The 18,057-nt window shown below is 40.6% G+C and overlaps 1 protein-coding gene across 3 annotated transcripts in view; it reads left to right on the top strand.

Annotated features, from left to right (window-relative positions):
• Positions 1 to 18,057, top strand: part of AK5 (adenylate kinase 5) — a 257,931-nt gene that overhangs the window by 127,942 nt on the left and 111,932 nt on the right. For all 3 annotated transcript variants that reach the window (XM_043460931.1, XM_043460930.1, XM_043460929.1), the window contains exons 7-8: positions 3,541 to 3,631; positions 11,594 to 11,670. In XM_043460931.1, the coding sequence (XP_043316866.1) occupies positions 3,541 to 3,631; positions 11,594 to 11,670 (168 nt within the window). The remainder of the gene's footprint in view (positions 1 to 3,540; positions 3,632 to 11,593; positions 11,671 to 18,057) is intronic.

Below are 18,057 nucleotides of genomic sequence, written 5' to 3'. Positions count from 1 at the left end.
GGGTTGGTGCCTTTCAGCGCTTCTAGAGTCACACATTCTGCCACTCCCTGGAGCATGGGATCTGGCTTCCAGGGGCTGCCCTAGGATCTAGGCAACCAAACCAAGAGGTTGGGGAACTTCAACTCTTCATGAAGAAAACTGGGACCAGTGGAAGACTGTAAACTAAAAGACAGCATATATATGCCTCTCCCTTCCTTCCCCCTCAGACTGTTCTGAGATATTCCAGTTCCATTTAGTCTTTCTGGAGACCAGCTGTGACTTCTTGTGAAGCTGGGGCTCAGATCAGTACTATGTCACCTTACATTTGCTTCGCTTCTTGCTTTGTCTCAGTTCCCCTTTTCCTGCCCTTACTTACTGCCCTGGCGTTACACACACACACACCACACACACAGCCCCCAGTAAAGTGTTAATCTATAAGTTTTGCTTTGGTTCTGTTTGCTTTGGTTCCGCTTTAATTTATAAAATGAAACGCTGTTACCTATCTTTGAAAAGTCCAAGAAAAATAAAAACAAACCTTCTATTAGTAGAGCTTACCCCATACTGATCACAGCTGACAAATATTTTGGGAAAAAAAAAAAAGCCACAGTCTACAGGTGTGGGAAGCATGCATTAAGGTGGCACTAATCTTGTCTTACCTGCCTAACCACCATATGCTTTTCTCCCTCTTGCATTTAGACAAAAGGCTGTGTTAACACTTGTTTGCGTACCAGGGCTCTGTTTATCTGACTATGATGATCCTGCGTAGCCTAGTAGGATGGCAAGTGTCAACCATCCTAAGTTCAAGTCCTACTGCTCCTGCATATTTGGTGTTTGACTTGAGAAAGTAATAATACCTGTGTAGATATTTCCTCGCCTGTAAAATAGAAATCAGACGATCTGCCTCACCTTTCCCATGGGCTGACGTGACACAGTGAAAGTATGTTGAAGCATCACACAGGTGTGCTTTAACTGTGTGAGGGGAGGTTAGGTAATAACTTTCTAATTTAGTCTTCTGAATTCCCATCACTAAAAATAATGAAGCACTTCAGTAGGAAAATATAAAGGAATAAATCACTTAAATCTTTTCAAATATGTTGATAATTAAGCTTAAAAACCAAGATGGACTAGGGACTTCCCTAGCGGTCCAGAGGGTAAGGCACTGAGCTTACACTGCAGGGGACACTGGTTCAATCCCTGGTCTGGGGACTAAGATTCCACAAGCCGTGCAGCACAGCCAAAAAATAGAGGGGGAAAAAAAAAACTATGATGGAATAAAAGAGGCTGGATTTTCCCTCCCACATGAAACAAACAAACAGAAATAAACAGAAAATATATTTTTAAAAAGCAATTTTAAGACAGTGGATGTCAAACGATCAGATGATTTTCAAAGAGAAAGGAATCATGTGATGCGCCTTGTGATTGCCCTCAGCTGACCCCTGGAGACTTTCCAGGCTGCAGCTCAGGGAGAAGGAAGCCCTGGGGAGATTGGTGGACTTCACAAGTTGAGCAGATGGAGCTGAGACCTCAAGAGACCAAGGTGGCTGGAGTTCAAAGGACAGAGTATCAAAGATGCAAGAGATGCACAGGAGAAAACTCTGGAGATCTGCGGGATCCAGCAGAGTACGAATCAGGGCATGCATGTGAGGAAACCACGCAAAGCTGAGGGAACAATTACCCAAAAGGACCAGCAAGAACAGTAGCTAGAGCTCACACTGGGCTCAGAAGAGTGCCTGTTTCTACCAGCCAGACTGGAAAAAAGCCCTTAATTCACAAGGCACTGGGCAGAGTACTTTAAAAAAGTTTGCCACAACGGTGGGAAATAATTAACCATAAACTAAAAGACCCTGATGCTGGGAAAGATTGAGGGCAGGAGGAGAAGGGGACAACCGAAGATGAGATGGTTGGATGGCATCACTGACTCAATGGACATGGGTTTGGGTGAACTCCGGGAGTTGGTGATGGACAGGGAGTCATGGCGTGCTGTGGTTCATGGGGTCGCAAAGAGTCGGACACGACTGAGTGACTGAACTGAACTGAAACTAAATATGCTGTGGCCCAGTCTAATAAATCTTTAACACATGACCTGAAACGATCAACTTGTTTCCAGTAATTAAACTTCATTCCAGAGCAAAGCTCAAAAATATTTTTATAAGTTATTATAGTTGTATTTCATACGTTCAAAACCTTGCATTTCATATCTTCAAAACTCTCTATAGAGAGTTTCTAAGACTCAAATCAAATATCTGTGGATAAAAACTACAGTGTTCAAGATAAAAGACATCTGCTGCTGCAGCTAAGTCGCTTCAGTCGTGTCCGACTCTGTGTGACCCCATAAACGGCAGCCCACCAGGCTCCTCTGTCCCTGGGATTCTCCAGGCAAGAATACTGGAGTGGGTTGCCATTTCCTTCTCCAATGCATGAAAGTAAAAAATGAAAGGGAAGTCACTCAGTTGTATCCGACTCTTCGTGACCCCATGGACTGTAGCCTACCAGGCCCCTCCATCCATGGGATTTTCCAGGCAAGAGTATTGAAATGGGTTACCATGTCCTTCTCCCAAAAGACGTCTAGGATGGAATAAATCATATATCCATACAATGAAATACTACTGAGCAATGAAAAGGAGTGAGCTTGATAAAATCTCAAAATAATTATGCTAAAAGAATTCAGACAAAAACGTTTCAAGTTGTGCTATTCCTTTTACTTGAAATTCTAGAAGATGCAAAGTAATCTCTAGTTGCAGAAAACATATCAGTGATTATCTGATGAGGGGGCAGAAGGAAAGGATTCTCAAGAGGCACAAGGAAACTTTAGGGAGTGATGGAGATGCTCACTATTTTGATTTTTATGATGGTTTCACAAGTGTGCACAGATGTCAAAGCTTATCATTTTGTACACTTTAAATATGTGCAGTTTATTGTATGTCAATTATAATTCAAAAAACTAAAGAGACTAAAGTGTACTTCTAAAAACCATTGAACAACTTGGGAAATAGAGGATTTTAAAATGTAGCCACATTTGATATTTAAAATTTTGTAGATTTTAGAGAATGGTTCAAGATTTAAATCTATAATTTTTGTTACATCTAAACCTATAGTGTCTATTGACTATACCTATAGAATAGCATCTATATTTGTATAGTAGCTAAAATTTGTTTGAGGGTTCTTTTTCTTTTTTGTAGCAACAAATTGAAAAATCTATTCCCCCTGTTGATTAGAAATATTTTCATGAAGGAGGATGGGGAGTATTTCAAAACAAAGCTAAGAATCAGAAAGGCACAAGTTATGAATTTTTCCAAAGCTTGTTTTAGAAATTAAGAAAAGTATACCCATTTTTCTTAACCATAAGTGCCTGTACACTTACTCTCTAACACCCTTTTCTGTTTGATATGAGGTCTGGGCTTGAAAAATCCTCTAAATATCTGATTAAAAACTCAAGGACCCTAATTCCTGTTATCCTCCTTCATTAGAGATAGAGTTATGTGATGCATGCTCATTATATTTTGGACTGACTTGATTTATGTATTCTCATGCTCTCAACTTGTCTGTCTTGATTTCTCCCAGTTTGATGCCGACCGGGACGAGGATGAGGTGTTCTATGACATCAGCATGGCAGTTGACAGCAAGTTATTTCCAAACAAAGAGGCTGCAGCAGGTAAGTCACCGTGTCCTTTGGGCTACAGTACACCCTGATCCCCTGCCAAGTGTCTGGGGCTTTGTAGTAACGCTGAAGCTCAACATACTGCTCTAAGGTTGTGAGGATGATGCTGTCCTCAGAGCTTTATACCTTCTGGCTTAAAAATAAAGGTACAAAGCAGCATAGAAAAGAGCCATATATCTGCTTCTTATGGTTACTGCCATTCTTCCAGTCATTGCACAGGCAAATTAGCAGGTAGTCACAATATAGCATAGGATCTACGTTACTATGGGATTTCCCTAGAGGCTCAGGTGGTAAAGAATCTGTCCTAAATGCAGGAGACATGGGTGGGAAAATCCCCTGGAGAAGGAAACGGCAACCCACTCCAGTATTTTTGCCTAGAGAATTCCATGGACAGAGGAGCCTGGAAGGCTACAATCCAAGGCGTTGCAAAGAGTTGGATGTGTCTAAGCAACTAACACTCCACTACTTCTATGCTACTATAATTTTTAAAAATTGATCTAACCCATAACTTGAGCACAATAAAAGTTACAACTTCTCCAGGCTGCCCTAACACATATATGTCTCTCCTGAACCAGGGAAAAATCCTCCCCTTGGGTCTGACAGATGCCCCCATTCCAACCCACAGCCCCTGTTGTAGCCCTGCCCCTTTTCTTTCTATACCTAGAAGTCTGACACTGTATATCCACTCAAGTAGTCAGTACTCAGTTCCATCCTTGACCCTTTTCTCACCTCTTATACATTTTCTCTGCATCAACTCATTGTCCCTCATGGTTTCAACCATCACTTCTATGTGGATGACTCTCAAATCTTTGTCTCAGTCCTGACCTTTCTTCTCAGTTACAGACTCAGTAAATAAAGACCAAAAGTTCTGGGCTGTAAAAAAAAGACTAAACACCTAAAATTTCAAGCTATATTTGAAGCCCACTAAGAACAGGTTTTAAGAAAGAATTTTTTTAAAAGACAAGGCAGTAGTCTTTCTGGGCAAACCCACAGAGCACAGATAACTGATACAAACTCTCCTGCCTGATTTTCCAGTGATATTTACAGAAAGATACCCTGTTACAGGAAAGAAGAAATATTGAGAAGCATGTCAGATCATGTAAACAAGAGTACCACTGCTTCAAAAAAAAGTTATATACCTATGTTTTTTGTTTGTTTTGTTTTGTTTGACCACCCTTAGGGGTAGTTCTCCCACCAGGGATCGAACCCAAGCTCTCTACACTGAAGAACAGAGTTTTAACCACTGGACTACTAGGGAAGTCTTGACACCTGTGTTTTTAAGTTAATATTTAATTTATAACATTCCTTTTAGACCTCTCACAACAAATATCTATGTGATAGATACCTTCAGTTTCCAAACAGCAGAGCAGAGGAGAAAATTTAAACTGCCCCTTCTTTAGAACTTCAGGCACTTTATGACTCTCAAGTAGCATTTCTCCAAAGTGGCCTCATCCTACAGTGATGTAGCTATGCTGTCTAAAGTACATTCGGTAAATTCTGTCTTCATCCTCTTCAGGTCCCCTTGGTAGAGTGCACAGTGCCTGGCCCATAGCAGGGGTTTCCAAGGGCCCCGCCTGCCTTCCTACAGCTCTGAGCTTATGAACAGAGAGGTCTGTGTTCACAGCCACAACTCCCCAACCCCCCTCCATTCCCAAGGCCCCTGAAAATGTACAAGACCTCTACTCCAGCCTTAGAGTAAACCCCTTCTATCTGTCCCAGCCCTGGTGAGTGAAGTGGTCCCAGGAGAGCCTGTGGTAAACTGGAAATAAACCTCTCCTTCCCAGAGGCCGCCGCTTCACAGCCCCAGACTATTGTTCAGTTCAGTTCAGTTCAGTCACTCAGTTGTGTCTGACTTTTTGCGACCCCATGGACTGCAGCATGCCAGGCCTCTCTATCCATCACCAACTCCTGGAGTTTACTCAAACCCATGCCCATTGAGTTGGTGGTGCCATCCAACCATCTCATCCTCTTTCGTCCCCTTCTCCTCCCCCCTTCAATCTTTTCCAACATCAGGGTCTTTTCCAATGAGTCTGTTCTTCATATCAGATGGCCAAAGTATTGGAGTTTCAGCTTCAGCATCAGTCCTTCCAGTGAACAGCCAGGACTGATTTCCTTTAGGATGGACTGGTTGGATCTCCTTGCAGTCCAAGGGACTCTCAAGAGTCTTCTCCAACACCACAGTTCAAAAGCATCAATTCTTCGGTGCTCAGCTTTCTTTACAGTCCAACTCTCACATCCATACATGACTACTGGAAAAACCATGGCTTTGGATTAAATATTAACTGAGCATGGCCCCACCCATTAGAATAAGACCCAGTTTCCCCCTCAGTCAGTCTGTCCCATCAGGAAGCTTCCATAAGCCTCTTATCCTTCTCCATCAGAGGGCAGACAGAGTGAAAACCACAATCACAGAAAACTAACCAAACTGATCACATGGACCACAGCCTTGTCTAACTCAATGAAACTATGAGCCATGCTGTGTAGGGCCACCCAAATGGACAGGCCATGGTGGAGAGTTCTGACAAAACGTGGTCCACTGGAAAAAGGAATGGCAAACCACTTCAGTATTCTTGCCTTGAGAACCCCATGAACACTATGAAAAGGCAAAAAGATAGGACACTGAAAGATGAACTCCCCAGGCTGATAGGTGCCCAATATGCTACTGGAGATCAGTGGGTAAATAACTCCAGAAAGAAGGAAGAGACGGAGCCAAAGCAACAACACCACCCAGTTGTAGATGTGACTAGTGATGGAAGTAAAGTCCAATGCTGTAAACAGCAATATTGCATAGGAACCTAGAATGTCAGGTCCATGAATCAAGGCAAATTGGAGATGGCAAATAGGAAGTGGTCAAACAGGAGATGGCAAGAGTGAATATCAACATTTTAGGAATCAGTGAACTAAAATGGACTGGAATGGGTGAATTTAACTCAGATGACCATTATATCTACTACTGTGGGCAAGAATCCTTTAGAAGAAATGGAGTAGCCATCATAGTCAACAGGTGATTCTGAAATGCAGCACTTGGATATAATCTCAAAAACGACAGAATGATCTCCGTTCATTTCCAAAGCAAACCATTCATTATCACAGTAATCCAAGTCTATGCTCCAACCAGTAATGCTGGAGAAGCTGAAGTCGAACAGTTCTATGAAGACCTACAAGACCTTCTAGAACTAACACCCAAAAAAAGATGTCCTTTTCATTATAGGGGACTGGAATGCAAAAGTAGGAAGTCAAGAAATACCTGGAGTAACAGGGAAATTTGGCCTTGGAGTACAGAATGAAGCAGGGCAAATGCTAATAGAGTTTTGTCAAGAGATGCACTGGTCATAGCAGACACCCCCTTCCAACAACACAAGAGAAGACTCTACACAAGGACATCACCAGATGGTCAACACTGAAATCATATTGATTATATTCTTTGCAGCCAAAGATGGAGAAGCTCTATTCAGTCAGCAAAAACAAGACTGGGAGCTGACTGTGGCTCAGATCATGAACTCCTCATTGCCAAATTCAGACTTAAATTGAAGAAAGTAGGGAAAACCACTAGACCATTCAGGTATGACCTAAATCAAATCCCTTGCAATTATACAGTGGAAATGACAGATATATTCAAGGGATTAGATCTGATAGACAGACTGTTGTTACCATTAAAGAATTGACCAGTGTTGCTGGATCCTTCTCTCATTCCAGAGAAGTCAGAAGCCTGCACCAGTAGGTAAAATCTCCCAGCTGGTAAACATCAGTGACTCAGTCAATTAAAGAAATCACGTCCGTGGGCTCTGCTGTGTGACTCATTAGCCCCCGGGTCTTGTGCCTTGGCTCTTTCCTTCTCTCTGAATCCTCTCTCTATTCAATCTCAGCTGCTCCACAGCTCCCATATCACTTCCAATGATAAAGTGTGAATGATTTTCAATTGCTTTAAATTTTTTAAGTAAAAAATTGTATATACATATATATATATATATATGTGATGATTTGATTCATGAAATGATTACTACGGTCCAACTAGTTAACATACTTCATCTTTTCATTGTTGTTGTCCAGTTGTTCGATCATATCTGACTCTTTACAACCCCATGGACTGCAGCATGCCAGGCTTTCCTGTCCTTCACCGTCTCCCAGAGTTTGCTCTAACTCACGTCCCTTGAATTGGTATGCCATCCAACCATCTCATCGTTTGTCGCCCCCTTCTGCCTTCAATCTTTCCCAGCATCAGGGTCTTTTCCAATGAGCCAGTTCTTCCCATCAGGTGGTCAAAGTATTGGCGCTTCAGCTTCAGCATCAGCCCTTCCTATGAATATTCAGGGTTGATTTCCTTTAGGATTGACTGCTATGATCTCTTTGCTGTTCAAGGGAGTCTCAAGAATCTTCAGCACCAAAATTCAAAAGCATCAGTTCTTTGGCTTTCAGAGAAGTGTTAGAGGAACTTTTATCTACAGATTCCCATCACTGCCCAGGAATCCCAGTCTTGCAGGAGGTTTCCTCTATTTGGTACTCAAAATGAGAGGAGGTTCTTCCCAAAACTTCAGATTGAAGATCCACTAAGAGGGAAATCTTTACCATTGTCCCAGAATACAGTATGTTTAGCCTTCCAGTACCCCTGAAGCCAATGTATCATCTTCCCAATTAAATTTAAGGGGACAACATTTCCGAAGACCATTCTACATCTAAAACTAGTGACAGTGAATGAACCTGGGGGGTTCTATTTCAGCTCACACCTTTGTCTGTTATCTATGGAAAGGATATTTTTAATTCTGAAAAGAAATTGAGAAGTTCGAATTATGGGGAAAAGAAAGCCATACTATCACTTTTATAAAATGTCCTGATATTGCTCTCTTTTTTGAGTATTAAGATCATTGTAGTTGTTTTATGTGTTAAATTGTCCAGTGAAAGATGCAAAATGCGTACATATGGTTATATTTACCGCCCTATTTTGTATGTCAAGCCTTAAACTATTATTAAAGGTATCATTTCAGCAAACCAAGCAACCAGTAGTAAAAGAAAATGAGCGCTATTCAATCATTATCTGAATAGATAATGATATCCTTTGTCTATTGCCTTCTATGATCTATTAGTTCTGTTTCCAAGAGCAACGACACATCAAGAAATTCCATCACTTGATGACACAATAACATTTCTGTTAAAAACATTTTATTAGGAAAACCAATCTTTTCTTCCTTATGAGCAGGAGTCATTTATTTTTTAAACAAAAACCTCTTCATTCTCCCATCAATGAAGCTAGTTTTCTAATAACCTTGTTCCATTTTCAGATATTAACATCTCTGTTGACTGGGCTGTTTAAGACCCCTTCATGCTGTAGTTTATTAAAACAACTAAAAGAACAGTTTCTAATGAAATAAGTAGGACACAGGAACTGAAGCAGCTATATATTCAGTGAGCCTCTGTGTTCAGGTCATGTTGCTCATTTCAAAGGAACCACTTTAAAGTCTAAGGGGAGGGTATCATCTGAGTACCTATCACCACTTTCACTAGTCAGTGGTGAATCATATCCATGTTGTGGAAGTAACAAAAGCTAATTAAAGTTGGCATTGCCTTTAACAAAGCTTTCAGTAGCAGCCACCTTGACTTTCACGGGCTGGAGAGACACCCCTTTATTCCACTTTCCATTCTTCCATTTCTGCAGCCTCTCAGTGACCCATCTCATCATCAGTCATTCACTGTTCCTATTTTCTCAGAATATAGAAGAGACACACACTCCTCCAGGTCCTTAATAGAAGAGCATGTATACAAAACCTTTTGGATTGTGTCTGCTTACAACTTGGAGTTAGTAGCCTGTGTTAGAAATGGGAGCTGTGACCTGTCTTTGATCTCACTCACTTTCTGCATGACCTTGGCCAAGTTATGTAACTTCTCCAGAGCTCATTTTCCTCTTTTCTAAAGTGACAGAGTAGGATTCTGTGAAATATTAAATTCTAGAATGTCTATGATCCTATCAGAGAGAAGTATACATTTTACTTCTGACCTTTTTACTGCCTCCCAACACTTAAGTGCAACCTGGTCTTCCAGCTGGACCCTGAGACATCAAGTAGTTTGGCCCTAAGATACACCTTACAAAACTTTTATTTGAAAAATGCTTAAAGAACAAAGATAGGAAAATTACATCTTCTACTTAAAAACTATATATAAAATTAAAGTTTCCATATCACCCCTACATACACTTTTAACACTCGCGTTGCCAAGGGTATCACCACCAATTGAGGAGTACATATTTATTCAACTATATGTGGCAGCTCTACAGTTGCTTTTCCAAAATGATTTGATGGGTCAACCTTCTTCATTCTGAAAATCTTTATTGTACTTAAAATTTTTTAAATTACAAGCACAATAAACTGTGGTGTTCCTGTTTAGTACTTAGTTGATTTGATGATGGGCTAGTACTCAGTCAATTTGGTGAACAGCAGGGGTGATGATAAGAAGAGAAGAAGAAATGAGGAAAGACTGGGGACTTACCTTGGTTCTTTTTCTAAAAGAAAACATGGAAGTAGCATCTCTGGGAGAGGTCTATATCTGAGAAGTGTGTGAAATGCTTGACATTTTTTTTAAGAAGTTCATCTTCATTTAACATTACTCATTGCATGTTTTGAACACGAGTTTTTTGCAAGGGCAAGTTTACAGTGAAGCAGAGTGGTTGGTTTCTTCACGGGGGCATAGCATTTCATGGGCAGCATTGAATTTTGTCTTTCTGGCTAGCTAGGTAATATAGATTGCCCAGCAGGAAAGCCTTGTTAGATGAGGATGATGACTCAATTGTGCTTCAGGAGCCCCATTATGAAAATTACTGGTCTAGGTGTAAGCCTTGGGAATTAATGGGTAAGTAATTCAGTGTAACCTGTAGTACCTAGGGGTAGAAACTCTGTGTTAACAGATTAAGTTAACCTGATTTTTCCTACTTTCAGGGACTAATGTGACCCAAAGGCTGTAAGAAAAGCTTATCAGCTTCTCATGAAGTGAGCAAACTCAGCCCTTCTTTTTCGGGAACCCTTTGCTCTACTCCCACTGTATTTTGCTCCTGTTCCTTCCTCCTCAGTCGCTGTTGCACACTTCTAAACCACTTCTCCTCCTGGACAACCCTTATTCACCCTCATAGTTTGGGCTCACAAACTAGTTCCTTATGAAGGAAGAATCCTACCTCCATCACCTCCTCCACTACTAGTCAGAATTAGTAGCTTTTTCCTTTTGGTTTCTGAACCTTGCTATTGTCAAGTTAATCTCTCCACAAGATCATTGTCTTCTTAAGGGTAGAGACAGTGTCTAGATATCTGTGTTATCAAACCAAACTTGGGTCCACTCCCCCAAATGCAGTAAAGCTAATCTACTGACACTGGTTTGTGGTGAAGGAAAGTGCCATGTTTATTGCAAGGTGATAAACAAGGAGTTCAGGACAGTTAGTGCTCAAAAAGCCAAACTCCTCTATGGGTTTCAGCCAAGCGTTTCTAAAGTCCAGATGAGGGAGGGGCATCCCAGCGTATGTAATCAACTCATGCCCAGTTCTCTGGTTGATGGTGAAGTAACTGAGTGATGTCACAGGGGTTAAGCATTATTAGTCCTTAGGCAACAGTAGGTCTGGGGGCTACATGCTCACAATCATCAAGTAGTTAACTTCTTCCATTTGGTGGTGGTTTTAGCATCTGTGAAACAACTCAGGAAATGTGCATCCGATACTATTATTTAGGTACTGCAGAGAGAAGCCAGAGCAGAGGATATGGAGGAAGGGTCTGTCTTGGGAAGGCCTGTAGGATCCTGCCCAGTTACATCTGCATTTTCCATCTGCAGACCAGACAGTGCCTGGCAGATGGGAAGAGTTAAAAATATTGGAGAATTTAATATAATCACAAGGATAATATGGAAACCTCGTGGGAGATAGTTTACTTTAGAAACATGCACAGACAACCTCCATCCATCAGGTAACATTTGTTTTCCTAATCTTAGGTTCAAGTGACCTTGATCCTTCAATGATGTTGGACACCGGAGAGATCATTGATACAGGATCTGATTATGAAGATCAGGTAATTAAAATCTAAAAATATTTGTCTATTTAAATGTTTTTAATTTTGGTCTTTATAAATGTTTCATGAAAATTAGAATTACAAATCATTCTGTGAAATGATTACAGATAACTAATAATCTGTTCCATGATAAATCATACAGCTTTTATTCATTAACTTTGGCCCTCTAACTCTCCTTTATCCACAGATTCAAAGTGGCAATTAATTAAGGAAAGATCTGTGGTCAAAAGTTACATGAGCTAGAAGTAAGGCTACATGAGGTTCTCTTGCCCAAGAATTTGCCTGTGTCTCATTCTTCCCAATAATAAGCCCAGTATTTACTAACCACTGCCTAGAGACTCAGGGCACTGCTTTCTTTTTCTAACCTTTAAAAGGGACTGCTGACCAAGGACAACACAGCCAAGAAGTCACATATATTTTCTATTTGGATAAGAAATTTATCTGGATCACTTTTTTCTCAGCAGAAGAACTCTTCTTCCTGCTCTAATGCTCCAAAATAGTTGGCAAATGATCCCACTCTCTAATTAGGCCTTATTTTTTAAAGAGCATCTTGTCTGAAACTTCATCCACCTCTCATCAATGCTCTTCTGCAGTGGCTGAAAGCCAAGTGGGATGTTCTCCTGGATTTTTCCCCCATTTTCAACTAAAACACGTCACAAATTAATGAAATAGATCTGACCAGTGTACAAATGTAATGGCTGTTTCTCTGTTTTGCATATGTATTCAGAAGCTATTTTCACAGGCATTAAGTTTCTTTCCTTACATCACAAAGCAAGGAGAAGATATTGACAAGTATTTAAAATATCTTTTAGCATTTATTAAGCACTTCGTACATACTAAACATTGGGCTAAGTTCCTTAACTTGATTATCTCACTAATTCCTCACAACATCTCTAGGAAATAGGAATTATTATTTTTATTTCATAGGTAAGAGAATTAAGACTCCAAGAGTAATTTGCATGTGGTTACGCAAATAGTTTCACAGTGGAGCTTGTGAACTCAGGGCAGTTTCCCTAAACCTGCACCCTGCAACCCGCCATCCTCAGTCTCCAAAGACAGGCCATTCAGTGATGAATATTTGGAGCCTTTTCAGTTGCTAACTCTTAAGACCTCAGCAGAGGCAAATGCCAAACAACCACGATAAAAGGTGAGCTCACCATCTAAAATTATAAAGCACCAAGAACTGAACCATAGCATGAAATCCAGCTGATTTAACAAATGAAGGGTTCATACCCCAAGGACTAGACAGAACAGAAAAATCTGAAAGAAATCTTAATCAAGGAATATTTAAAATATCCAAAGACATAAAGGAAAGATTAGAAGTCTTGAAACAAGTACAGGAAAGAATGGAAAGCAAGAGGCAAGAAGGAATAATGAGGAAGAAATAGAAATTCTAGGCACAAAAAAATATTGTCATTGCAATAAGAATTCAATGAACAAGTTGAAGAGTAGACTAGACACAGCTAAAAAGAGACAATGATAGAGCTGAGGAAATTTCCTTAGAATAAAACAGAGAGCTAAACGAGAGTTCTTGTCAAAGAAAAAACTTGGGAGACACTGAGGATGGAATGATTGAGTCAACACGGTCTAAGAGGAGTTCCAGAAGGAGGACAGCATGGAGGGAGTAGAGCCTCACGTTAACAGATAATGGTTGAGAATTTTACAGAGATGAAAAAAGACAAGTCCCCAGATTGAAGGAGCACATTGTGTCCTGAACAGAAAAAAAAAAAAAAAAACCCCTCACCTATTCTTTTTTTCATAGCAAATATTAATATTTGCAAATTTTAGCAAATATTAATAGAGCACCTACTATGTGCCGGGTACTATTTCAGCACTTGGAATATCTAATTGTATAAAACAGACAAGGAGCACCCATCTAGGTGGGCAAGATAGTGTACAATAAACATGTTAGTAAATTAATAAATATCCTAGATTGATATGTGCTATAAGAAGAAAAAAAAAAAAATAGAACAAGGTAGGAAGGTTAGGAATGCTGGAGTAGAGACAGATTACAGTATTAACTAGGAGAGCCAATATTAACTAGGATGGCCTCATTAAAGAGGTGAGATTTGAGCAAAGACTTGGCATATAATGTAAAACACAGAGAACACAAAATACTAAAGACAAAAATAAAATATTAAAAGTGAAAAGGCATTACCTAATAGCAGTTTGGGGGGGAGGGGCAACAGAGTCCATAAATCGGGTGCTTGCTTTTTCTGAGTACCTCCAATAAGTCAGATGCTGTGTTTTATGGTTTACATACATCATTGCTAATCTTTACAATGACTTAAGAAGGTAGCTCTGTTAAACTAAAACTCAGAGAGCTTAAATGACTTCCCAAGACCACACAGCTAACAAGCAGGAGAGTCAAGAATCAAACTATGATCAGTCTGGCACCAAAAGCTAGTTTTTGCTTTCACATTCCAAATAAGGCCATTATCAAGGTCACTGACAATCTATTGCCAATTCCAGTTATTGTTTTTTCATTATCTTTCTTGACCTTTGCTGCCTTTGATCCACTCCTGTGACGGTAGTGCAAAAGCAGCCACAACTGTACTTAAACAGAAGTGTAGCTGTGTTCCAGTAAAGCTTTATTTATGGTCACTGAAATTTGAATTCCATATATTTTCTTGTGATTTATTTTGACTATCCAAAAATGTAAAGCCCATTCTTAACGAAGATGCTGTTTACAGTCAGCAGAGTGGATTTGGCCTGTGGCCATAGGTTGCTGTGGAGAAGAAAATGGCAACCCACTCCAGTGTTCTTGCCTGGAGAATCCTGTGGACGGAGGAGCCTGGTGGGCTGCTGTCCATAGGGTCACACAGAGTCGGTCACAACTTAACCGACTTAGCATGCATGCATGCATTGGAGAAGGAAATGGCAACCCACTCCAGTGTTCTTGCCTGGAGAATCCTGTGGACGGAGGAGCCTGGTGGCCTACTGTCTATGAGTTCGCACAGAGTCGGTCACGACTAAAGCGACTTAGAGCAGCAGCATAGGTTGCTGACCATAACTATAAACCATCTCCACTTCTTGACACTGTCCTATTAGCTTCTAACATTTCTATAGTATTTAGTACTGTTCTAAATGCTTCACATTTATTACATTTTATCCCGAGAGAGCTACATGAGATTGATATCATTATCCCAATTTCACTGGTAAAGAAACTGCAGCCCAGAGGAATTCAGAAGTTTACTTAAAGTCACATACCTGGCAAGAGGTAAAGACAGAATTCCAACACAGTCTGACTGCAGAGCCGGGATCAGGAAAGACAGGTGAGGCTCTGCTATAGCAACAAATAAAACTCAAGGGACTTCGCTGGCGATCCAGTGGTTGAGACGCCATGCTTCCACCGCAAGGGGCATGGGCTCAGCCTCTGGTCAGGGAGCTAAGATTTAGCATGCCATAAAATTTTTTTTTTTAATTTTTTAAAAAGGAAAGAATAGCAAACTAATGGAGCTTACATTCTTAAAACAAAAACAAAAACCATCAAAATTTGAGTGTTTTCCTTCCAGAGAGACCTCCAAAGGGACCATGGATAAGAAGGGGAAAAGCATGGGTAGGGAGTGGCGGAAACCTGCTCTTAATTGCATATTTCTTCCTCCCACGATCATGAGACATCCCCTGTCACTGACTCTGCCTATGTCTAAGGAGGCTGAAAAACGGAGCTTACTTAAGTGTTTAGTGAGTGCCAAGCCAGCCTGGGCCGCAAAGCTCTTGCCCCCACTGTTCTCTCTCTCACACTCCTCTCACTTCTTGGCCCACTCTTTCTTGGTTTCCTTGTGAACTCCGCTCTGTTGGTGCATTACTTCAATGTGAGCATCCCCGGTATCCTGGCAAAGGGAATCTTCGCTCCTCACTGCACACATTATCCTTTGAGAAGCTCGACCACAGGCATGATTTCCACTTCATTCAGAGTCCCCTGGTGCGCTCCCAACGCCTATGTCTGCCTGCTAACCAGCACTGGTTGGATTTCCCACGTGCATCTCAAACTCAGAATGTCCAAAACTGAACTCACTGTCTTCCCCCACAAAATCTGTTCTTCCTTCTGTTTCCCCTATTTCTGTGAATGATACCACCATCCTCCCAGCTGCCCAAGCCAGAGACAAGGGCGTCTTCCTAATCTCCTTCCTTTTTCTCCCTGCCTACATCAGGGTGATCGGAAAGCTGGTCAGCTGGCCTGGTCTCCTATCAGGCGTCACTCTTTCCCTCTCCAGTTCACACCCTCACCCTTCTTCCCCAGGACCACTGAAACAGTGTCCGAACCAGTCTCCCTTCCCCAGGCTCCTCACCCACGAAAATCATCTTGCTTAAAAGCCAAGTCAGTCGTCATATCCCACTGCTTAAAACTCTTCATGGCTCTTCACTGATGTCAGAATTAAATCAGAACTCTTATCAGTATATATGGGAACTTTCAAATTAGTCTGACCATCACCTCCTTCCCCAAACTCAACTCTTGCCAATCACCAAAACACACTGCATGTGCCAGCCACACCAAGCCATTTGCAGTTCCCCTAAGTGGGGGTTGTGCTTTGGGAGGTCTCTTTCCTCTATGTGGAAGCTTCTGCAGCCCCATCACCCCTGTGGCGGATAATCTCTACTCATGGTCCATCAGGACCACACTTCTTCTTGAGGAAGCCCTTCTCATTCCATGTCACGTTCACCTTCTTGGGGGACCCACGAGACCCTGTGTTCTAATATCCTCTTGCATTGTGTTCTGCTCTCCCGTCACTCAACCAACACACAATATGTGCTCAAAAAATATCTATTTTTTGAAAAGTCAAAAAAATGATTTCTAGTTTTTCTACTTCAAGTGTTGAAAGGGGAAAAAAAAAGTCTAGGCTTTAGTATCCCATAAAATTATCCTTCAAAAGTGAAAGAGAAATAAAAACTATCTCAGACAAACAAAAACTGAGGCAATTTGGTAACAGTAGACCTGTCTTGCAAGAAATGCTAAAAGAAGTTCTTTAGAGAGGAGGAAAATTATATAGGTCAGAAATTAATATCTACATAAAGAAAAGTATCAGAGAATGAATAGGCAAAAGTAAAATAAAAACTTATTTTTCTTATTCTTAGTTGATCTAACAGATAATGACATGTTAAAAACAATAATAGCAACAATGTATTTTATTATGTATGTTTATGTATTAGTGAAATGAATGACAACAAATGATGGAAGGGAGGAATGAGGAATATTTTGTTATTATAAGGTACTTGTACTGTCCACTTATTTCAAAGTGGATTTGGATTAGTTTAAATGTGTATTGCAAATTCTAGAGCAACCACCTTTTTTTAAAAAAGTTTAAAAAGAAACATAATTGATATGCTAAGGAAGGAGAGAAAATGGAATCATATAAAATGCTTAACTAAAACCACAAAGGCAGAAAAAGTTTGGAGATTAAAAGTAGAAGCGGAGAACATGGGCAATAAACAGAAAATAGTAACAAATATGCTAGATGATAATCCAGCTATATCAGCAGACACTTTAAATATCAGTGATCTAAATACTCCAATTTAAAGACAGAGATTTTCAAAATCAGTCAGAAAACAGACCCAACCACATGCTGTCTTCATCATTATTGTTCAGTCACTAAGTCATGTCTGACTCTACTGCATCCCCACAGACTGTAGCCCGCCAGGTTCCTCTGTCCATGGAATTTTCCAGGCAAGCATACTGGAGTGGGTTGCCATTTCCTTCTCCAGCGGATCTCCCCAACCAAAGGATCAAACCCGCATCTCCTACGTTGCAGGCAGATTCTAAATTTACCACTGAGCCACAGGGAAGCCCATAAGCTGTCTGCAAGAAACTTATCTTGAATATAAAGATACATATAGATTAACAAAAAGGAATAGAGAAAGATGTGTCTTGTTAGCACTAAATAAAAGAAAGCAAAATAGCTATATTAATTTCAGACAGGACAAATTTCAAAACAAGAAAAGTTATCAGGGATAAAGAAGGGTGGTACATAATGATAATGGGGTCAATACTCCAAGAAGACATAACCAGTTCATAATGTATATGCTCCTAACAACAGAGTGTTTCTAGATTCATCATTTGCCAAAGCCTTTGGTCCCATTCCTTCCATCTGCCCTAGAACTTTGCTCCATTAACTGGTACTGCTTCATCTCTCTAAAAGCTCTCATCTTCATAGTATCTTTTTTCTCTCTTTACCAACCCACCCACCATCCCCTCTTGGAAGAAAGAAGGCCATTAACATTGCCAAATGTCATAGAAAGGCCACATAGGATACTGTCTTTCCTCTACGCTTTCCTTCAGCACTAAATTTGGTGAAAGAGAAGTCAGCTCCCCTGCTTCTATGCCCTCACCCCCCATTCTGTCCTATAAACCAGCTTCTGCCTATTTGTTCCCCTAAGAGAGCTTTAGAA

The sequence above is a fragment of the Cervus canadensis genome, chromosome 2 (genome assembly GCF_019320065.1).
Source record: "Cervus canadensis isolate Bull #8, Minnesota chromosome 2, ASM1932006v1, whole genome shotgun sequence".
NCBI classification, from domain to species: domain Eukaryota; kingdom Metazoa; phylum Chordata; class Mammalia; order Artiodactyla; family Cervidae; genus Cervus; species Cervus canadensis.
Note: the sequence above shows the minus strand (reverse complement) of the source record. Positions and strands in the feature narration are given on the sequence as shown.